At 37.1% G+C, this 25,167-nt stretch overlaps 1 protein-coding gene across 2 annotated transcripts in view; it reads right to left on the reverse strand.

The window, feature by feature from the left end:
• GABRB2 (gamma-aminobutyric acid type A receptor subunit beta2) overlaps positions 1-25,167 on the reverse strand; it is a 135,561-nt gene that overhangs the window by 50,659 nt on the left and 59,735 nt on the right. For both annotated transcript variants that reach the window (XM_041488006.1, XM_041488007.1), the window contains exon 5: positions 12,500-12,582. In XM_041488006.1, coding sequence (XP_041343940.1) covers positions 12,500-12,582 — 83 coding nt within the window. The remainder of the gene's footprint in view (positions 1-12,499; positions 12,583-25,167) is intronic.

The raw sequence follows: 25,167 nt of genomic DNA on the forward strand, positions 1-25,167 counted from the left end.
AACCATTATGCATAAGCAAATTAGGAAATTTGGATATATATTTGTAATAACAGAATTATAAACCCTCAATACAAGGTATTGCCTCCTTTTTCACAGACTGAGTGAATTTTTGGCTGGTCAAGAGGCCTCATGTGTTGACTCATGAACGTGTGGAACCAACACTGCTGTATTTTCAGTCCCAGCTGGAGTCTCCCTAGTGAGTTGTGTTCTACCTTCTGGCTAAAATACTTGCCACAATCATCCAAATCCATGAAGGTAAAGATGACTTTAAAAAGCCACAAAAATGAAAAAAAAAAAAAAAAAACAAACAAACCAAAACAAAACAAAAAACAAACCAAAAAAACCCACAAACAAATTAAAAAAAAAACCCACAAAAACAAACAGCTGCTCTAGGTTGCCTTGTGTTTAAGGAAAACATGCTGCATTCCAAACCACAGTATTTTCCCTGTAAGAGAAAGAAATATCACAAAATGTCATTGTTTTTGTCATCCTACTCACCTCTAGAGCAGCCATATTAACATCTCAGTATTCATTCACAATAACACTTTTCTAGTCCAAGAAGAAACAAACTCAAAGAAGTAGTCAGAGGAGCTGGACTTGGTGGGAGGTGCTGGCTAATGCTCAAGCAGGAAAGACGTGCCCCAGACCTTTCAAAAAAAAGCTCATCTTCCAACATCAGATTTCATGCCCAGAAAAAAAGTGCACTTTTAATCACCTAGAGAGCTCCCTGTAAAAGCAAGTCATTCTAAGATATAAAGTATGAAAACACATTACAATGCTTGTTCATATGTGGCCATTACAACTATGAAAATAATCCTTAAATGATAATTACATCATAGCTTTTACAATTTAATGTCTGGCAAAATTATGGCCATACCATATGTAACAGGCATATTGACCTAATTTATCAAATATCTTTTTTTTTAAAAATTCCTTAAAATCAAAAGCAATTTGGCATCCAGCCATAGAACAAAGTGTCCCTGAGTACAGCTTCAAGGCCAAATAAGAGCTAGCACATATGTAAATGTGTGCAAACTGGAACTCACTGTTCAGTTACAAAGACCTATCTTCAGAACAAGGTGACTAAAAGCCTGCTCATGGATCACTCCTCAGCACAAATTGACAGGAATGTGCTCAGTACAAATGCTACTCATATTTGCATCACTTTCAAGAATCTCCATCCAAAATAAATTTTTTTAAAGTATATTTTTATATGTATAAATAGAAAAATTAGCTGACAGACATTCAGACCTCACATTCATCTTCTCTCAGCAGATTTCAAATATTTTCCGTGTTTTGCTGTGTTCATAATTCCATTACACTCATAAAGAAACACACAGATATCAAAGTTAAAACCACCATTTTATTTTTTAAAGAAAGTTACCATATTTAGCAAGCAACTTGTAATTTTATAATGCAAGCTAGTTTCCACACCAATACAATCAATTCTACAGTAGTATCAGCAGTACATAAAGGGTCACTGAAAGGGGATAAGGGGAAAAATGGGAAAATGAGAAAGGAAAAGAGGAAAAGAGAAAGAGAGAAAAAGATCAAAGGGGCAAAAGACAAAAAAAAGAAGAGACAGCTATGCTGTACATTGCACACTGCAGGGTAAAATGCTAATTTTGGACATAGTGAGATGCCAGCTTTTCTGCCATCGTAGCAAAATGTAAAACCCAGTTCTTTAGTACCATCTTCCCAAAAATGAATAAAAATAGAGAGAAGTAAAAGATAGTTCTTCTTGCGCAGCAAGACAACTTTGACAGGAAGTTAGGTTGATTTTGCAGGAGAAAATGTCATGCATTTACCCATAATGCTGTGGAACCTGCAGGATTTGAAGAAAGTTGTTCTTGAAACCTGAAAGGAAAGCAATATTCTAACTAGTACCTGTGCACAATACCACCACTACCTACCTGTGCTACAGCAACATAAACAACTTACAGCATAAGGGCATTACACTTGCAGCACTTTGATGCACGTCTGCTCCCCTGCACATTCCTGTTAGCTCTTTGTGGAGAATGAGAAGTTCCTCGGCATGGATACCACCCCAGTGATAATAATTCTAACAGGATAGGAGTCACTGATGTTTCTCTTTATATTATTCATTTTTGGTCTGCAAAGAAAAGAAGATAGAGAGGTACCATAGGCAAAATAAAAAAAAAAAAAATCTACTGTTCTGCTCTTTGTCCCTTTACAGAATTTTCCCCAGATTGTGTGTCAGGAACAGGTTACAAGCTTCCAGACACAAAAAGCCCCCAAAGGAATAACATCATAATTCACAAGAAAAAATGTAACTTACCAGCATTTCAGGATCACTCAGGTTGTCAGTGTAACATTTGGGTGCACTCATTCTCCCAGAAGTCAGCTGTTGAAGGGATGATTGTTCCACCGATAAACTGTTGGCTCCTTGGAGTGCCCGGATGTTCACTGATGGGCTCCCACACAGTCAGATTCAGGTGCCTGCTGTGCTTTTATGGCACTTGTTCCCACAGCAGCCCACAATACGTGTATTTGGCTGGAATAGAGCTGGATCTGATATTGGACAAATATTCACTTCTAATATATGCTGTCAGTTACTGTTAATAGAACTGGCTAAAAGTGGTGATTTTAGCAGGAAACTGAAACGTAAGTTTATGCAAAATTCTCCAAATTCTCAAATAATCAACTTTGACACATCAATAAAGTGCCTGGATTCAGCAGAGAACTTGATTCCTTCCATGCCATTGCAGACTCCTACTGGTAACAAGGGGTTATCTCCAGCGTTGCACAGTACCAGCCACATCATGTCAGAGTGGAGAGGTGTGTTCCTACACATACAGCCAAATACTGACTCCCACATTGTTTTTTTCTGTTATGTTACCCTGTTTTTATGTGAGATTATTGGCTGGGCTCAGGTAACATCTCAAATTCTGGCTGCAGTGACACATCAGTCACCAGATGACACAGGCTTGTCAGAGAGGAAATGCACATAGTGGATTGCTCTGCAACTAGAAGTATGACATACCACAAGTTCAAAATCTCTGCATTTCCAATACATTCCTGCAAAACTGACTAATTATATCTGTGTCCCATACCCAATAAAGACAACTTGTATGTTGTACAGTACATATAGAATACAGAGAATTGCCTTTTAAATGCATGTAACAACAAAAATGTTACTGACTCAAACATCATAGTGAAAATTCTGAGATCATTATCCAGGGAAAAGAACCCTTATTTGGAGAGTTTTTAAACCATAAGAAGCAGTGACAGAGACACTTCAGTCCATGTAATGGCAATAGTACCTGTGTGCCTGAACAGAGAGATAGGGAACAGATTATACCACACCAGAAACTACATGGAAGAAAAACTGCATTGTTAACTCTTTGTTAAATTACAAGGCTTGTACAGCATACTGATTTATTCAGAGCATTTTCCTGGTATTGTCATTCTGATACATGACTCGGAACTTTTTCACAATGCAGGTCACGCAGCACTGAGGTTCTATTTCAGATCAGTAATGTTAAATACTTATTCCTGATTCTGTAAGGCAGATGTAGGATCCCAGGACAGGATAAATCAGATAGAAAACTTCAATTAAAATTCTTCACTGTTATGGTCAGGCACTGGAACAGGTTGTCTGGGGAGGTTTTTCAATATCCGTCCTTGAAGGTTTCCTAGACCACACTGGACAAAGCCCTGAGTAACTTGGTCTGACCACAGAGCTGACCATTTTATTAATAGATTTGACTAAGGACATCCTGAGGTACCTTTCATTGTGAATGACTCCTGAAGTACAACTTGAAATGTAAGTACATGTTAATCTATTAAGTGACTTCTCTTTCCCCACAGCAAAAGCAACATTAAAAAACACACCTTAATTCTTGCGTAAGAAAAAGGACAAAATAAACCCCAGCTCCTTTATAAATACAACATAAATGATAAAGACTATAATCTTTATTTCTCTCAAGCACTTAGCCTTTCCTTTATAAATGTTCATTCACAAAACATGTTTCAGGGTACTTAGAGTAGTAACAGTATTATTCGTGCTTAATTTTTGCTCAGAACAAATGCATATCATGAGAAAATTTATCCAAGAGTTAGACTATTTCATACATAAAAGATATCTTGAATTTCCATCCAAATAATTTTGGACAGTGTGTCAAAACCACATTGGATACTCTGAGTATTAGGCTTAGGTATCAAATATTCCTAAAACTGGAATAGTTTCCCTGTGTAGACCTGCACACCAATGCAACATAGTAAATTTGCAGTAGCACTTTTTCACATCAGTTATAGTGGTGTCAGATGGATAGAAGAGAGGAGAATTAGCCAGAGGATAATTCCCCTAGCACTGCCAAAAGTTGGACAATATAAGGCTGAATTCTTTTTAAATGAATGACTACTGTCATAAGCAATACTAACTTTGACTTCAATATATAAACTTAAGACATAGGAAAATGGGACTGCATCCAGTAAGAGAAAGCAGCTTGTTTTTGCTAAGTACTGGTGGAATTTGATCAGCCTGGCTAGCAGCACCAAATAACATGAGCAATAGAAAACAAAATTAACTTGTTTCACAAAGGTCTCATCATTAGCAAGGTGTGATCAAGAGATGAAAAGATTGTAATTTTTAACTTTGCCAAAGCTGCTTCTAATTCAATTTCTTCTCTGTTATTCCACCAAAGTAAAATAATATTTCCTAGACTTGTCTGCTTGGAAGGTCAACCCTTCCTCAACCCAAATTTCATGTCATAATCAAAACTAAGGATGATCTTATTACTCACTCTGGCTTCTACTTGCTGAAACAAAACCAATTAAATTGTTTTCCTGTTCAGTGACCAATGATGCAAAATTCTGCATTTGGGCATCAGTAAGAAAAAATAAAGAAAACTTGGAGTTTGGAAAAAACCAAAACTAAATCACCCAAACAAAAATATTACAACCCTGCTGGAGAATACAGCTATTTCTTTTCTTTAACAAGAGCTACTGCAGAAGGTTAAGCTCATATTTGAGAGATGAATCATGGAATCATGAACAATTCCTGTTCTAGAAACTTAGGACAAATGGACAAGTATCAGTGACCCAAATACAGAGCACACTGACCAATCTGGTGATTTGGCTTTCTCCTCAAGCAGCAAATTGAATTCTTGTCAGAGAAGGAACCTAATGGGCACTGCCACATCTCGCCCCAGCCCAACTGTGCTGTCCGTGGGGACAAAAGGACCTTTGCCAGGGTGGGTAAGAGCTGATTGCATTTTGATTGGTGTTGTTTTGTAAACAGGCCAAAAATTCCTAGTCAAATTTCATCTGAATCCACAGTTCTGCAGTGACTCAAATATTCATGTTCATTCTTCCCCCACTGAAGTAATTCAGCATGAGCTGAAGAGCATTAGCAAGAGCCCTGGCATTAACTGTTTGAGCTGCTGCTATCGATGACCAAGGGTCAGTACAGATCAGACTGACAACAGACTCAAGTATCCTCTTGCCCCTAGATGTTTTAAAACTAAGCTAAACAAAATTGAATTCATTTTTTAATGTAACTGATGAACAAAAGACATTGTAGTTATAGATAGGGAAAAAGCCCTCTATCTTGGGAAATAAAATGACTGTAGAAACATATTTTACTTCTTTTCACAGGTATGTGATCACTGTGTGATAGTCACAGTTTGCACGGTCTTGTAAAGCAAGAGACCTGAGTTCCAGGGATTCCAGCACCTGATAAATATTACTATTTCATAAGAGCTGTTTATGTTGAAGAAATTATTTCATTTTGAAAAAGACAATAGACTGCTCAAGTAACCAGACACCATGAAGAATGAGCCATTAGGTTTCAGTACCACCTCCATCCCTTTCAATGGTCTAAAAAAATTTTAAATGACCTAACCACATGTGCCCTGCAAAGAAAATAATAAAAACAAAGTATAATGTCAGAACATATCCGAAACCCTAGTAAGGTATGTAACAATATCACATGAATTTTCCAACAGCACTTATAAATACTTATTTTTCTTGAAGAAGTCACCAGTTACAAGGCATCTGAAAGGAATACCAGAGCTAGAGAAAAAAATTTGCCTAAAGTATAACATTTTATAACTGAGATCCTAAAAAATAAAACAAACATAAAAAGGTGAATATTTACCTTGTAAAATTCATACTTTCTCAAAACAGGACTGTAAAGTAGTAAGCCATCAGCTTTCCATACTTCCACATAATTTATTGCATATGAGATTATCAGAGCTTTTGTTAGAAATATATTCTTTCTTTTGGAAAATATCTTTCTGCACAAGAGATGTCTTCCTGGACATGTAATTTTTTACCCAAACCTTAGCAAATACATTTTATACTTTCTGAATGGGGACTTTTTAAAAAGGGCCCTTTTTGTTTCCAATAATCCCTTGATAAAATGCAGGGTTATTTGTAATAAGGAAAAACTTTCTCTTGTTCAAATTGAATACAAAAGACAAAATGCATTAAAGGTTTTTAAACCATTTGCATCTTGTTTGTCTTTTTGATTATACACATTCTCCATATTCAACTATAGAATGAGAAGAAAAGGAAAAAAAAAGGCACTTAAAATTATTAATTTCTTTGTGGAAATCTGTGTTGTTGGTCTGGGGCTGAAAGGCACAGATTAGATATTTGTATGCTGTATTCCCTTTTAGATTTAACTCCAAGTAGCTCAAAAGCATTAAGAGTCTGTTACAGAGTTCCTGTGCAATTCTTTCTTCATTTGCAACCAGTACATCACCTTGTTAGTGCTATGAGAACTCCCAGGATGCAGAGACTGCTGCAAAGATGTACTGAGATATAATGAAAAAAGGAAAATACTTCCCTCTTGCCTACCTGCAGGTAAGCAATAAATCTCGGTGTTATTTGAGCTCCAGCCTGAAAGCCCAACCCCCAGCTGGGTGTGGGGGTGTGTGTTATCAAACCCTATAAACTCTGGTTCCCTTGTACACAGCCCACCCTGATCATATGCACTGATGGTGAATCTGAATTTCCTTCCCCTCTTCAGGCGACACAGAAGAATCATCTACTGCTGGGGATTATTTTAGCTCTTCCTGAATCATCCTATCTCCACACTGAAGAGGAGTCAAGGATTTCCTGTTAATTTTCAGTGTGCATTATGCCACTGAAATTATACCTTTTCTCTTCTCAGCATGCTTGAGATGAAATTGCTGAGGACAAATAAAGAACAAAGTACCTGTCCCAAAGAAGCCACACTAGAAGCTGATGGTGCCAAAATGGCAACAGACATAGGTGGAATTCATCACTGTTTGTTAAACAACCCATGTCTCTCCTCCACACACAGTGCTGCACAGGCTGAATTGGCACAGAATCCAAATTAGGAAATCTGAATATGGAGATGATGAATGAGATGAAAAAAGGGGCACTTTGATAAGACCACCTTCTGCTGATAGAGGAATATCCTCTCTGCAAGGGCCATGATGCAAAACAGACTCAGCTGAAGAGACAAAGGGGATGGAATACACATTAAGCTTGATTAAAGGAAGAAAAAAAATTCACAACTTTTAAAATTCTAGCTGCCAGTGGCCCAGGAGTCATGTTTAGCTTTCCACTTGCTGTGCAATTGTTGGCAGTCAAGTGTTGCCATGGTATCCTGTGCTGAACACCCCACTGCTGGGGACCGGCAGCTCCTTGCCTGGCATCCAACCCATTCGCCTCTAACCCAGAAAAGCCCTGCCTGGTCAGCTCCTGGAGTTCTACCATTTGTCCCGTGTGACCTGATTACAGCTTTGATCGATGGCCAGAGCAGCCATCTGCAAAGTACTCAAAGCTCCAGCAAAAGGCTGCTTTGATTTCTTTTCAGCCCCTTAAAAGTACTCATAAAGTCACCTTGAGCACACAAAGATGACTTCTCTTTCTCTTCTTGATGAGATTTCACAGATGATCTGATTAGGAAGCGTTAGCTACTGGGCTGCACTGCCACGGGCAGGAATGATACTCTTTTGACTCTGTTTCTGGCTTTTTCCTGATTCTCTTACTAAATGGAGGTTTTTAACCTAGTGTGATTCTCTGGTGGTTTTGTCATGAAGTAGAAAAAAATTCTAATGATTTCTACTCCGAACACCTCAGGCTTTCATATAAACGAAACGTCCTGAAAACAATTATGTCTCATTCATCAGCAAAGCATTCCCCCTGCCTGTCTGTGAGTGCTTTTCCTGGGTCAGCACAGCCACATGGGGAGCTCGCTGTCTGCTAAGGGCTTGGATGCCTTGCCTTAATGCCACACACCATGGGAAGTGTTTCTGAGGAGAAACTCAGTGCATTCTTGTTTGTTCCACAGCAACAAAGAAATGGAAAAAAAACCCCAACCCACTGTCACAAGGCAGATTCTGAATTTTATCTCAGTATAACATAAATATAGCCAGGCCTAACACATTATGAAACAAGATAAAAAGGAACTGAAGTAAACTTTTGTCTTTATGTGGTACCACATAACTGTCCACATCTGGACAAAGGTCCAGATGTTACCACATGAATCTTGAATAATTGTGTTAAAAAAAATTCAAAAGAATCACAATTATTTCTGTCAGGCTGAGGATGTGCAATATGATATCTTATTAGTTTATAGGAATATGAAGTATTCATCAAATTGTCTTGTAATTCTTATTGCCTTTGAGCTCTCACTAGTCTTATGGATGATTAGCTGCGACATTCCTCTCAACAGTTACAATTCCAGAGAGGCAGGAAACAGTAGAGAAATAAAATCATTCCCAAGAATCATCAGAAACTCAGCAATACAAACTGCAGTGGCAGATGTAGTGTGCAGAATAGACAGGTATTTACTGAGTCAAGTCAATATTCAACTAAAAAAAGAAAAAACTCTGTTTCCTGCAAGTTGGGAGCCTAAAAAATGAATATATAGGAAAATTTGTTTCCCTCTGGTATTATAATCCTGCTGTTCAGTATGTTGGAGAATAATAAAAGAAAGGGAGAAGTAGAACAGCTCAGAGGAGGCCCCCTTGGACATGATAGCCCACAGGTTTAGAAGCATCTTAGCAGAACAATATTCAACAAGCTTCTGCTTTTAAGGGACCTCAGAGTGTAGCTATCTATATGTGAAAAAAAACCACAGGATTTCATGTTTCAAAACTGACACATTTTCAACTAATGGAGAATAGTCCTCTCTTACACTTTGAGCATCTCACTAAGACTGCCCTTAAAAATGCTCTCTTGCATCTTAATAGATGATATCACCCCCTTTATAAAATGTTTCATATTTTATATACAACTCTTTTGCACAAGAATTTCTAATTTGCAAATTGATCTATATTTATGCAAATCTAGGCTAACAAAAACTTGATTTTGGCCACAAATGTCAGTAAACACTATGACATGAAGAAAAAAAATAGCCCAGGTATTTCAGAAGGCATTCAACTCTGGCAACAGTAAGAGGATGAGGGAAGTAAGGAAGAAGGAAGCAAAGAAAGAGAATGAAGGACTTTAGAGACATTAACATGTATTGAAACAGAATAAAAATACCATTACAACTCAAATGACCTGACTTGACAATAACTTCTTTTTTAAACAATGCATAGCTGAACTGGGTTTCATAGAAGTATTTGCTATAAGACTAAGTAAGAAAAGACAATTAGTAAAGATATGTAAAAGATGTGCAGGAAATTGCACTGCACTGAAAGGTCATGCTCAATACAGAGAATGACTGTCAGGAAAGCTCTTCCTTCTTGACATTAATATTCTTCAGTATTTGTGTGTTGATGAAGTTTCTAATGAAACAAAATCAGCAGGCATTGTCAGGACCAAGGATGATCAGAACAAATATAACAAGAATTGGATAACCTTGAGGACTGTAGCAATATTAAGAACACTGATTTATGTGAACAGTGTTATGAAATACCAAGTCATGTGTTCTTAGCATTATGCAAAAAAATTCTTCAAAAAGCCAGCATGAACCCACTGCTGAAAAATGAGTGAGGAAGGGAGAGACCTTACTGTACTGTTCCAGAAAGGACTCTCCTGTGATATGCACTTGTGAAGAAGGCAGAGGTGGCTCTTTGAAGAAAGGCAGGGTTAGTGCCATAGTGTAATACAGATTTCATCTGGGACACTGTTCATGGTACTAGTTATTCCTGATGAAGAACTAATGCCAGTTCTGCATTTCTCTTAACATGCTCCTGCATGAGAAAGCTAAAAAAGACTGGAATATTCAGTTTAATGAAATGAAGTCTATGAGAAACTACAAGTGTTTTCATTTAATGGGTTATGAAGGTCCCAGTAGGGCCAGAGAAGACACTGAATTAAAAAAAAAATAAAATTGCAGGCCCAAGCAGTGAGTATTAATTTCATGCTTTCATAGGTATGAAAAGACCTGGGGTAGGAATTCATAGAATATCTAACCACTACAAGAAAGCAGTGGTGAAACAGACATCCAAGAGGATCACAAAGGCAAGAAACCAACCTTCTTCAGGCATGCAGCTTAAGCACTTTTTAGAAGTGATTATGACTTCAGCACTGGCATGGAATGACTTGGAAAGTGACTTTCAATCTTATTCACACTGCCCATCTACCTACCAGCACTTTTGCCTTAAGTGATTCATGAAGAGTAGACACACAGGTTTTCATCAGGACAGAATGATGTTTATGGAGACCAATCATTTTCTAAAGCAGTGTGACAGTGCTTCAAAACACAGGTCAAGTGTTACTTTATCCACATTCTTTAGTGGACTTTATTATTGCAATGACAGGCAGGCTGGCTACCCTTAGTATCCTGATTTAAATCCATTTTACCTTTGTGATGCTGCAACAGAGCTCACAAACCCACACATGACCTCTGCTCCAGGCATCCCAACTTCTATGGTAAATTCAGCTTCTACCCTTTCTATGATATAATGAGCATTAAGTTTTCATACTGAGTGGAACAACTTTGAGCACTCAATACTCACTTTTTAGGATTGTTTCTTGAAAGATAAGTAATCTGCATCAAACCTCTACTCTAAATCAGATAAAAGGGAAATTTCAATTTACAAGTCCCATATTCTAAGTCTGAACAGGAACAAGTGCTCTCACTGAAAAGCAGAGACACGACTTAATTTTCTGCTTTGCCCAAGGACTGACCTGACAGAAATTTCCTGGGAATATTTTCCAGAGCAGGTTGTGAAAGGATGAAAGGAGAGATATCTACTTTGTGAATCCCAATAAGACTTAGTCATCTCAGCAATGCAGAGATGGCAAGACCTTGTTGGCCATTTCAACAATGCTGTAAACAGAGAGAAAGGATTTCATCTGACTCTCCAGCTTCCCACTTTACACACACATTTGGAAAATAGGAAAATGCCAGGTCCTTGCTACAAGTACAATTAAAAGACACTGTCACAGCAAAAATTTTCCCCAAAAAAATCTCTGTAAGCCTGAATTATGCCAATAGTTTTCTCACACATTATAATCAACCTAATATATATACTACCTATATACTGGTTGCAGGTATGAGATCCTGAATCAAATGCTATCAATGGAAATTGTACACAGAACAAAACCCCAAACAAACCAGATTTTATCCACTCTCGGTGCAGAGTCCACCATTACATTTGCTGCTTGTGAATATCAGTACACAGAATTTTAATGATAGTCTCAACTCTGCTTACATATGCATGGAAATTATTTCAGGCAACAGTGTCACAAGAATTTTAGCATATCTGTAAATTCCAATAAGATGAATGAAATCTGGACATAAATGTAAAACATATTCTTAAATGCTTCCTCAAACACAAGTTCAGCCGCACCGAGTTCCTACCAGACTGTAGCAGAAATTAAGCACAGAAATCACACATATTTAATAATACAGAACTTATTTTAAAAATACACATACTTGTGTACTGTATATTAAAATGTTACATTAATCTTGAAAGTTTTTATATAATCTTAGATTGTTAAATAACATGCTTGCAATATTGTCATTATAAAAGTGATCATGAATTTTTTTCAGAGAAAAGAGAGATTTTACTTCATGAGTATTATCTACATAAGTTCAATAGACACCAGCCATTAAATCAGTATATATAAAGAGACAGTTTACATGCTCTGAAAGTTTAACTAGAGCACAGTGGTTAGGAAAAAACCCACAAAACACCTATTTCAAGGACAATTCTAACCTCTTGCCTTCATTTATAAATGGAAACAAGCTGCTACACAGTTCAGCAGTAAAGGAGGATAAAGAACTGATATAATCCTTGTGCTCCTCACATGAACTCCAACAAGGCATTTCAATGAGACTTTTAAGCTGTAAATTGTCTATGAAAACACAGAATAACTTTTGCTAATCCTTGTGCCACAAATTATTAATCCATCTGGAAAGCTATTTTTTTGCTTGTGTTTACAGGGATCTAAACATCATCAGACAGAAAGACAAGTGGGTTAGTAGCATGTAAAAAAAACAACCCCTGAATACAACACATGAAAAAAACCAGAACTCAACAGAAATAAAAACTCCCAAGCAGTTGAGCACAGAATAAGTAGGATTTGCAGAAGTACTTACAGCTTTCAATCTCCAGCGTGCAGTTCTGCTCATCCAGCGGATATCTCCGCAGGTCCATCATGCAAGCAGCTGTTGTTGTAATTCTGGGGAGGAAGGAGAAGAGTTTGTTAATGTGTCTCATTCCAATGTTTCCTCGATCACACTTTGCTGAAAGAAGAACCTGTATTTCTGCAGAAGTGATGCTCTCCCTGGGTGCCATGCCTGCTGCTGGCTGGCCACCAGGGCTGTCCCAGGGAGGCTCTCCCAGCTCAGCTTCCTCTCGACAGGTACCTTCTGCTGTGTGCTAAGCACAGCTGACTGGCCAAAGCACTGGGGAACCTGCTTCCACACCATGACAAAAATGAGAGCACTGGGCAGCAGACATTTGTACAAGCTTTCTTCAAGCTGAAAGGCTGACCAAATGAATGAGATCAAACTGTAAAATCCAAGATGATGAGCTCCACAATGGGACCCAAGGTGGACCAGATGGAGTACCTACAGACACTAAGACATTACAGGATCAATGTCTTTCCAAGGTATTAATGAGAGATTGCGTGACCAACAGTTTTCTTCTCAACATCCTGTGCCATGTATGAGGTTTACTATTGGCCTTTCATAGTAGATATTTAGAATGTTCAACAAGAGTTCAAAACTTATTGTAAATTCTCTGTTCTGATAAAAAGACTTCAGAGAACTCCTTAATTTGACCCATCTTATTTTTTCTCTTTCAATACCTAAAAAGTGTTCATTAGTGGCAGAAAATTACAGTTGCCTGGTTAAAATTCAGTCAAAATTGACTGTAGCAACTATTTCCAAGGCACTTAATCTTCATAAGTAAGATTGCTGTCCTATCCTATTGGTCTTTTGGAGAAAAGGAACATCTTTTGGTATCAAGTTCTTTCTTCATTCCATATATGTCTATTCATAGAATTGCTTTGGAAAATATAATGGTTTTAATCAGTGAGTGTTACCAGAGATGCTTCACAAGAAATCTTTTTGGAGTGGGAGAAAACACAGGGAAAAGGCTCCTTTGGTGTCCCTCAGTGAAAGCCTTCCATCTTTTAACAAAATCAGACTGCTGAGGAATACGTGTGCTGATAGCAAATGCAAATGGAGCAAGCAGTAGCGCATATTGGTAAAAAATTGGTAAAAACTCTTGGCAGTTAATAGTGGGTTATTTTTAAATCTAAAGAAAAATCAAAGAAATTGCCTTGTTCCAGTGTCAGTATAAGATTGAGTATTTTGGGGCAAACTTCAAGAAAGGTATAGTGAGACCAGAAAAAAAATTACAGGTCATGGTTTTTGCTGGGTCATGTTTTGGATTTTTGTGGGGAGGTTTGTTTTGATTTCCTCAGCACTTCTATACTTAGCTGTATATTATAGTCAGGATTTTACAAGGGTTTCATAGTTCACAGAGGAAAAGGCAGAGCACAGACTTACAGCCAAGGTTTAAGCTAACCTCGTTGACTACTAAGCTTTCTCAGAGATTTCTCTGCACTAAACACTTCCTTCTAGAGTCTACCAAATCCAAGGGTTCCACACAGAGACAATCCCCAGCCCATGCTACCCTCTGCAAAGTGTCTGTCCCCACTGATGGAGTGGAGAACTCACAATTCTCACACATTTCCAGAGGATTTTTGGTACAAAAAACTGAGAGGGGCCAAAGGCTGCAGACAGTTGGGATAAAAGCTCTGTAGGGAACATCAGGAAATCTTTAAAGGACACAATGCCCTGCACCTCACTAGAAAGTAAAGGGAAAAAAGGTGGCATGGTAAGGAAAATGATTTGTAGAGCAGGGATTTAATCAGGTCAAAACAGACGTTTTGAATAATGTATTAAATTCAACTTGCTTGTTCCTTCCTATCCATAATGCAAATCCATTGAAATAAAATCAGTAGCCTGTCCTTTCCTCTTACCTCCCTCATATTTTTAGCCTGGCTTCTCACATTTACAATAAAGTACAAAAAGTTCTCTTTCATCTTCATAGTTAATTAAACAGCAAAACTACCTTTAGATAATTCTTAGTGGTTCACAATTCATGGTGATTAGCTAAATCAATTTACTAAAGCAACAGAGTGCAAGAATTACCACCTTGGAATACTTTTAAAGGCAAGAGATATGACCCACACCTTTTCAGACAGAGGAAGAAACAGCAGTTCATTTTAGAAGTTGGGAACACTTGAAACAGGCCCAAAGCCTCTCCCCCAGAGCAGAGCTGTTTCAATTTTCACAGCAGGATTAAAAGTATTTTTATACAGTCTGTACTAGTGCAAAAAATATAACATTGTGTTTTGCATAATGTAACCTTGAGAACAAACAGTGAAAAAGGAAAAGCTTTTAAAAAAACAACACCGTGACTCAAGGCACTGCAGTCATTAGGGATGATACACAATAACAGGACTCAGAGAGGCACCACATGAAATGAAACACATCACAGAACTGTCTCTCTCATACACTCATCTTTTAATCTGTTGCTGAAGAAAGAGAAACCTTGTGATATTTTATGATTCCTAACAATGAAAATGAGTTTTCATCTTCCACTTTTATGAATTATATTTTGAATGTAGACTGATTATGAAGCACAAAAAAAAAGCAAACCCTGAAGCATCACTAAACTGACTAAATAAAGTATTATGAAGTAGACCTAGAGAAAACTTCTTGTGTTAAAACAAGAACAGCTACACTGCAAAAAATCTGCACCAAAACTGACTTGCAGGGAAAGTAAAGTCTGTTGTCAATAATTCAAAATAATTCAGATAAACTCTGAGAAAGATGAAAATCTGCTTACCTTGCAGGGTTTGGGATTCAAATAAGAGTCAGAAATTCTCACTACTTCTTTAAGAGGCCAAATGTGAAGGCCATAAAGAAAATCCTATAAATTTTACTTTTCTGACAGGTTCAAATATGATTTGAAATCCAAAATAGCAACTTAAACAGTTCTGACATCACTAGTAAAGAAAAAAGAGCACTGGAAGACAGGAGAGCATTGCTAATGCCATGTGGAGATGGACGGAATCCAATTCCCTCTTGGAGCTGCAATGGCTTTGCAAAGCTGTGGAGAATAAGCAGTAAGAGAAACTTCTCCCTGCCCTGGAAGGAAGCAGCCCTGACCTGTAATTACAGGTTTACAGACACGCAGGAATGGTGAGCAAAAGGGTGACAAATTCAGATAGCTCTCCTGAGTGGAGTGCTAGTGCAAGAACTCTGTCACACCCTCCTCTCCTGTTCTAGCTCTAACAGACCAGGATACTCAACTGTGGACTCAAAGAAAGAGCTTTGACTCCAAGAAGCCCAGGAGGAATACACAAAAATTAATTATTTCTCTAAATGTATGCACATATATCCTGTTGAAAGCAGAGTGAAATTCTGCTTCAGCTTTGTGTGTCCATAAGCTGACTGACACCCCATCAACAGCACCAGGAGCAATCCAATGAGCTCACAGGGACAACAGACTCAATCTCTTTATTGGGGATTTTATACGAATTCTCTGTGTGTGGTGAAAGAGAGTCAGAAACTCTCTAAATTAGTTACTGTAATAATTTACTGTAGCTAAACCCACTGTTCACCTTTGCTTCTTGGAAAAAGTCGTCGTGCATGACAGCTGGAAATGCCTGTGACAGCAGCAGCCAACAGAACCAATTTTAAAGACCTGGAAATTCTGGGAACAGGACATCAGGGGGATAAATCTCTCTCCTGGATGATAACACTGGATTTAAACATATGTCAAGGTTGATAGACATACTAACAGATCTACTTTTAAATAAAATAAATTTATTGCTAATTAAAGAGTTCACAGAATTTTTCTCCTGTTTATTCACAGAAAATAAAAGCTTCCCTTGTGTGATCATAGGTAAAGAGCTGGCTGTAGGAAACTCCAAACAATAATGACGTTTCTAAAAGTTCAACATTAAATCTAAAAATTCAGCTACTGAATTTTTCAACTATAAATCAGCTATAAACTTTCAACTGTAAACAGCATATAGAGTGTCAGTGTAGCTTTATAGGCAAAGAACAGCTTTTTTATTGATGTTGATGTCTCTATTTGAGATGAAACAATATACACATGCTACCTAGAATCTGTAATATGCTCTCTTCTAACATCACTCCTCAACATTTCCTGAGTATTCCAACCTAAGTGCCAACAGCTCACTTTTCTTACTCCATTTGGAAGTAATGACATGTAGATATTTCTCCCTTGATTCTGTAGTGTGCAATCCTTAGACAGTAAGATGTTCCCTGAAAGTACTAAGTATATTTGTCAAAGCTGAAAGGCACAACCATAAGGCAAATACAAAGAATAAGAAAGGATATTATACTAAAGCATTACCTAAATGTAACGCAAGAGAGGAAAAAACTTTTGCAGCTGATAAAACACAGGGAGTCAGAACCCACACAGAAACTTTGACCTCATTAATTTTGTTGTTGCTGAGATTATTGGTAAAAGAATCATACCCGATTTTTAAAGGAAACTAAAATCTATATGCCTCTGATCTTTCTTGGGAAGATATTCTGCATTTCTCTGCTGAAGTACAGCCTATTGTGCCATCTGCATGCCAGAAGGGAAGAGTCATGGAAAATCAGAGAACTGGGCTCTTATTTCATGGTAAAAGAATTCTGTCACAGAAGAATCAGAATTCTGCTGCAGGGTTCCATTCCATCTTTTGCTATATGCTATACATGTAGCTCTATAAATTGTTTTTTAAGTGAGATAGCTTTTCCTACTATCCTTTCCCTGTGTCCAAAATTCAGCCATAACACCATCGTAATTTAAGTCCTTGCAAAAAGCACACATCACAATGCAGTAAAATCTTCTGCTACAATAATCTCAACTTTAGACTGAATTCATTCAAACCTTTCCCTGAAGTAATAGGTTCTTCTCCAGAAAATAACACCTACAGAAAATGGCAGAAAAGCTCAGAGGAGCACTTTGTAATTTTAATATTTTATCACTGAGAAATGTATCCTTGTCTTTCAGCATTCACTTCACTTCTCTCTTTCAAAAGAAATAAGTAAAAGGCTAAAATAATCCAGGACTTAGAGAAAACTGAACAACATGAGCATGATCAGTAGTATGAAACAAGCCACCTTGGAATAAAGAGTTACTACATCTTCTCCACTTATCCAGAGTTTATTGTCCTTTTGCTTTACTAACCATCACTGAAAACATGGAAGTCCTACTTTCAAATATTTCACAAAACATGTTTCTTATTCTGGTTGGGAAAATTACATGTCTACTTCACTCAATGTCAGCATCGAAATAAAAAGTGTATTATTTCACTGTCTTTCTCTTAAAAATTTATATCATTACCATCCAAGTCACACTGTATAAAATAAATCATAAATACAAAACATTTTTAAACCAGTTGCTCTGATATTACACCACATTAAATACAGACTCTCAAACTAGGGAAGAGAGCTAGAACTTTTCAAGGGGACACAGGAATTTAGTGGGTTTTTAATCAATTCTCACCACCTAAAATAACATGCTTGGCTCAAAGAAGTACATTGCACTATAAATGTACCCTATATTAACAATTTTTATTGCTGACACAACCTGCACCTCCCTCTGTTAGTGAGGACCTTGTGCTCTGGATAATGAGCTCACACTGAAACTGCAGCCACTTGATTATGTTCTTAATCCACGGTTTTTGTGTATTTGATTTATCAGATGCAATTGATGTATCAGATTCCAGGAAGCTGAGTGGAAGGTATTTTCCCTGTTCTGGAGGAAAAATGTTCTACTTGAGTTAAAAACTAATGTGAAAGTCAAAACAATCTTCAGTAAGAAGTTTTATGGTTGCAGCTTATTTATTAATTCTTACAGAAGTAGTAAGATAAGAGCCTAAACCTCCCATTCTTCTGGCTTTTGTGAGTCAGACAGCTCATTTCCCACAGGAAAATGTCAATAGAAATCATAAATGCAAGTGGAGTTTTAATAAGCAGAATTACTCCCAGATCTAAAAAGGTGGGAAAATCAGTAAAAAAACCCTGTGGCACAGATCAAAATTAAGTTTCTTCCAACAATCTTTACAATAAAGCAGTAACCCATGCCATTCTTACAAAACACTGAAACAAAAGAAAAATGAACTCTCCCTGTCCTAAAACAGGAGCCACACCTTAAAAACAATCAAACAGGGAGACAGTTAAGAGTCAGCATGAAGAAGAGCTGCAAGAAGCACAGTAGAATACCAGACACAGGTTATTAGTACCTAACTCAATTTTTATTAGAAATTTTTATCCAACACAGACTGGAATGCAAAGAGAGTTGCACTGCCTCTGTGTAGGATTTCTATGACACCCTTTACTCTCTATGCCTTTTCCCCAATAAGGCAATCCACTATAAACCTTTGCATTTCTAGCAAAAAAGGAAAACTCTCAAATATTTCCTCTCCTCTGCTCTGAAAAGACTTCACCAGAGCTAGTAATTAAGTGTTTGCTCAGCTTTTCTTAATACCTTCTATTTTCTGTTGATAGACAACCTGACCTTCCCTAAAATGCATCAGAAACTATTTCAGTAGCATGTCAAAGTGACATGGTACACATAACCATGATTTGCTCACCGCAATAGAGAATGAGTAAGAGAAAAATCCTCCTCCAACACATCCACAGCTACACCATTATGTGTTAACCCTACCACCATTGCCCAAGATGTCTTGAGTGCCCCAGTTACTGAAACTTTCTAGAGAACACTGCACCAGGCCACCTCTATCCATGACCAAGTCTTATAAAAATGTAGATTTTTTTATATTATTTTTTTTAATTTTTTTTTTTGGTTCTGCTTTTCCTGACGTCAAAGAGGATCCCATTGTGCTCCCATTCCTTACTCCCTGAATAGGTCTCAGATCAAACTGTCATTGACCAGATACTCAGTTTAAAAAAACAGCATGCCAAGCAATCTCCCAAAGTAAGAGCCACAGATCTGTGTCCCAGGAAAACACATCCTGAGCAACCTCACTCCCCGCAGCTGGAATACGCTCTCTACTTTCCACAAAGTGCTCTTGCAAAATGCATCTCCACACTTACCTCTGGTAACACATCCTCTTTCATTCTCTGAGAGGTGAGCCACTATCAAGCAGCTGTAGAAAATAATTTTATTTTTAAAAAGATTTCCCATGAGAGCTGGAAGCACCTGCAGCTGCTAAGCTCATCAGAAGGAGAATGATGTAGCCAAAATCTCCCCTGTCCCCTTATGCATCTTGGAGGCTTAAAACAAGCAAAAAAGAGAATGAGAAACGCTCCTGTTTTGTCCTGCTATTGCACAGGCTGATTAAATCTCCTGTAATCATTCAGTAAAATAACCCAAATACCCTTGCAACTGACTATTGTCATAAGATCAATATCTCTAGCTTTGCAAATAAATATTTCAGCTTATTTCTGATATTTAGGGCAGAGCAAGAGACACATACCCAAATATGTAATTTTACCCTCCTGACATCCTTTCAAATATCACTGTAATATCAACTGTCAATAAAGGCAGAACACAAACAACACACATGATCTCAAAGCTCCAAAGCATCTGAAAGCCCTCAGACTTTATGTCTACTGTGCTAATGTATTACACTACCATTGGCTGGATTAGCACACTGACACGAATATCTCAGTTTGCTCTTAATTTTATTGGATGACCATTATTTGTAGTTAGTAGGTCATAATTCTTCATCCCCCTGTGGCAATAAGGAGATGGTGAATTGTATGGGTAGGTTGTGATGCCCACAGCAGATTTTTTAAAACAAAAAAGTCTGCAGTGCACAAAAGTGTGTATAAATATATATGATATACATGTATGTATGCATATATTATATATATAAGATATGTATATATACGTATACATATATTATATGTATATATCATGAGATACATACACACACACATATATATACATGTATGTATGCATATATTATATATATATGAGATATGTATATATATGTATACATATATGTATATATCATGAGATATATACACACACACATATATATACATACATACATATTTCATTGCTACTAGTAAAATAGAAAGTAATATAAGGGTTATTATATTTCAATGAGAATCAGACTGTCCATACTACATTTATCTTGCATCTACAAAGCCAGTGCACATAATACTAATTACAAGCATGTTTGCATATCCTCACCTGATCAGCATCTGCAGGGACTGTGTAAAAGCTTTTAACAGGAAACAATAAGAAACTGGCTTCCCCCCTCTCCTGCCCCTTTCTTCTGACTGCAAAATTCCTGACTTGATACTTTAAAAATCACATCTTTCAGGACTCAAATGAAAATGGGAACCCTGTTTTGAAATAATTAAATCATCTTTTTCCTATATACAGTGGGTGTCAAATTATATGGAAGTAGGATTTAAAAAGACAAAAACAAAAATAGCTTTGAAACACACAGAACAATTCTATCAACTGTGCAGCCATATCAGTAAACACTATTAATTCCATTTTTTGTTCACATTCATCATGACTGACAAGCAACACAAATACATTCACACACACACATCTATATACATAACAACATGAATAACATATGCTCCTTAATTATACTCGATGAATGCCCTTTCTGACTTTTAGGCCTTATCCCTGCAGCTGTATTTTCCTTTTTTTGCAGCCAAATACTATTTTCAATCCCTGCCAAACAGGGTAACAAGGATTGGGTGTCAGTGGTTAGGAAGTATCTCACCAAGTTTTTATCCTTGATTTTACACAAATATTTATTACCAATAATTCCTGAACTGTACTTCACTACTGCATCATCCAAGTCCATATTTAGATTTAACACAGAGAACAGAAACTGACCACAATATTAATGTCATGTGACCCCAATTAATAGCTAGCACCAATTTATAATTGCATTCCTAAGAATTCAACGTTTTACCACTGTTTTTATCTAATTTTTAATTTGATTTACTGAATCCTGTAGCTGTTAAAACAAACAATACAACTGCTGTCAACAAACCTATCATCCCAAGTGGTTTTAGGTTTTGCTTTTTATTGCAAAAAGTTACCATTATATGACTACAAAAATGTAATAAGTATAATTGGACTGGATTATTCTTTTTTTCCCCACGGCTCTGATGTCAGTAGATCACACACACTGCACACAAAGAGATCATTGGCCAGTTTTTAAAACTGTGTTTAAGTCATTCCCTTAGGAGTGTCTACATGGCAGCACCAGGGGCCTATTTCCAGATATTGGAGTGGTACAACTGACACAATACATAACGACCTGGAACATCACACAGAATTAAAAGAGGCACTGTAAAATTACAGAGAAGCCCTTGGGGGAAGGTTTGAATGGTTCTTTTGCAGCAACTGTTATGTCCATAGAGCAGTGATTACTGAATGGTGTCAAGTTTTTCACTTAGGAATGAGAGCATTTTTCCCTACAACAGGGAGAAATGTAATGGGTCAACAGCACTCCAGGGATTAGATACCAAGAATATGAAAAAAAAACCCAACCAAAAGCCAAAAAACATACATATAGTAAAATTTAGTTTTGATGCTGGTGTTAATGTTACAGCTGCACCATACAGGCAGTACTTCACAAGCCCTCTTGCACAGGTACAGGACTGCAAGACCTGTAGATCCAAGTGTCTAAGCACATTACAGGCATCAGACATTGACACCTCACAAAACTACAGAGAGGCAGGATGAAGACATTTTTAAAACAGAATGAATACTTTCAGTGTCAGAACCTCAATTAAGATTCAAATCTTTTAGTCCAATGTGGCTAATTACAGACTACTTTCAACTACTTTTTTCTTTTTTTACTTTAACTCCTCCTCACCTGCTTGCCATGATCTACAGAAAGGCCAGCACTGCACTGCTAAGTGGGAGGGAGGCAGTATTAGCAAATGAAAAATGACAAGTAACTCTGCTGCTAATTGCTTTTGAATTGCCTCATTTTACTTTAAGTGATGTTTTTATTTCCATAAGATTTCTTGTGGTTGTATCAAGGATATCATATCATTTATTCTGTAGAATAGACTCTTAACTAGTATTTTAAAAAATATGCATTTTTTTATCAATTAAAGGTTCAGTGCCTATATTTAATCCTACAAGTTACCTAAGCAGATGTCCATGTATACCAAGCAGGGCAATAAATCCTGCACAGAGTAAGTAAGATCTGACAAACATGGACAGTACAAATACAGATAGTGGGTATTCCAGAACAACATTTTGAAATTATAGAAGAGAAATCACTCACTTAAAATGGCTACCAGAATTCTTAAAAATGACTACAATTTATTCAATTTGTATTAAATTATTACCTGTAAAGCACAGATGAAAGAGACATGGATGTAAATCCTCTATGTGCACACTATGAATTAACACCTAGGGATTCAAAGCTACAGATCTTCACCCTTCACTTGATCCCAGTGTGTCCAGAGTGCCCATGGGACAATTGCCAGTTATCAATTATCCTGCCCAATTATCAGCTGGATCTGAGGATGTTTAAGCTTTCTTGAACAAATCACCTGTTTGCATTGTAGTTATATTCCTCAGCTCAACAACTACTCCCATGTGAACAGTAACTGGGGAAATGAATAAAGATTTAGAAGATATTTTTAGGCCTAATTCACAGCAAATAAGTTTCAAATTACAATTTCTCTTACTTTAGGTAAGGCTCCTGTAGAGATGGGGGGAAGAAAAAAGACAAGGAAAACGACACCAGATGACTTTTTATATAAAATGTTGTAATGGGGAGTTGGGAAGAGAAGATCCTCCTTATTCCTATAAAGGCATTAGGATAGGTCTGACATGGTCAAAATATGAACAAGCTTATTCTGCTCATTTTATTCTTAAACATTGCTATTTTTCCTGCTCAGGCTAATCTGCAAGTGGAGATCTGTGGGGAAAATCCATTTTGCAGCTATTTCTGATCCTACTTCCTCTTTTCTCTCTTCTGACAGATAGATGCCCAAGCCAGTACAATTCTTTTTTATATTGACAATGAAAAAATAAATTACTTAGAATTGCCTTCTATCACATTCCAGATGTCATATCTGGCCTCAGCACTGTCCTCATCCATTTTGTTAGGCTTGTATTGCCCATTTCATACCTGATCCATTTGGACCACCAAATACTCTTATTGCTTTAATATGTTATTAAAGCAGCAGGAATATTATTTTGAAAATGGGAAGTCACGTTCTTCCTGAACATTTCAAAATCTCTATGTACATGAATTCAACTCAGCTTTAGCTAAGAGTTTATTGGATGTGTGAGAGAAGCACAACAATGAGTCAAACCTAATGACTAAAATTAACAAGGCATCTAAGTTAACTCCAGCCGTCCTTCTGGAATCCAATTCCCAAGGGCTACATCTCCTCCTCTGCCAAAATTAGGATGCTCAGTCACGACCTTTCTCTTCCTCATCCTAATTTCAGAACATTTGTATCTTTGTTTCAAACAGAAACAGGAAAACCACCCAAAAGGCTTCTGATATATCAGCTGCATCATACTGGCAAGAGCTGAAAGCTTGATAAGCTATGTAACACACTGAATGCTAGAAATCTAAATAGAAAATCTGGATAGGGAATATTCAGTTGGTCCTGTCCTGTTTATGAAATAAAACCTTTGAAAATTCTCAGTAATTAGATTTCAGTGGCCAGAACACTAAACCATACACTGCAAAAAAAAAAAAAAAAACCCACACACACAAAATAAGTTTCCTCTTCATTACCATATTTTCCTGCAAAAAATGCTTTTTAAATAAATCAAATCTGAATTCCTTTAAGACAAACTTCAGAAATCTTACCAAGGTTCCTTCTTTTCCATTCTAAAGCTAGCTAGGTCCATCAGTTTCTGCAGTCCAAGTTATTTGCATTTATGATCAATAAAGCCATTAGATTTGGAAGATACGTGACTCCGACCTGTCAAACAGCCCAGGATGATGCTGTTCACAATCCCATTAGCAGAGAGGGTGTGACCTGAGGCAGATTAGAATCAGTTGAACTCAGACTCTCTTTGACACCTTCAGTCTCAAAGAGTCTGAGTTCAACTGATTCTAATCAGAGTTTAATCAGGTCTTGGCTTCCCATAGACTTATGCAGACAGTGGGGATCCCTTTGAACGTTCTGTGCAACCAGAACTGCATTTTAATGCTTCACACTGCACTGAAAGTTGAATCAATACATGGGCTACTTATGAAGGCTTTCTTTGTATTGTGTACTTTTATAATTTAATTTAGAAAATATGTCCCTCATTGCTTTTTCTGTTACTTTGTCTATACATGAACCCTCTTTTCTCTAAGAAACAATTTAAAACTAGTTGAGGTAGACGAAAAATCAGATGGAAAATATCAGTCCTACCCAACACAGCAAACATATGTCTGATGAGAAAATAAATGTTTATCTAAGATATATCAGATCTGTCTGGGACCCATTCCTTCAATTCAGGGAATTTTTAAAGCGATCATTTTGCTGTAGAAAGTACACCTCTTTCTTTCTTTTTTTTTTTTTTTTTTTTAACCAATCTCTAAAATTACTCCTATGCTTTACTTAAAAGTCTTTTATACATCAACAATAGGACAACACATGCTGCAACTCAGTAAATCAAATTCAGAGCCTTGGAAAGCATTTACTTGATTAAATGCACAGGTGTTTTGAGGTGACCACAAACACTGGCATAAAGCAAACGCACCACTGGCACAGCAGGTTGAGCACAGAGCCATCCCTGAGGCACAGCA

Source organism: Pyrgilauda ruficollis, unplaced genomic scaffold (genome assembly GCF_017590135.1).
Source record: "Pyrgilauda ruficollis isolate IOZ18807 unplaced genomic scaffold, ASM1759013v1 scaffold86, whole genome shotgun sequence".
Classification (NCBI taxonomy): domain Eukaryota; kingdom Metazoa; phylum Chordata; class Aves; order Passeriformes; family Passeridae; genus Pyrgilauda; species Pyrgilauda ruficollis.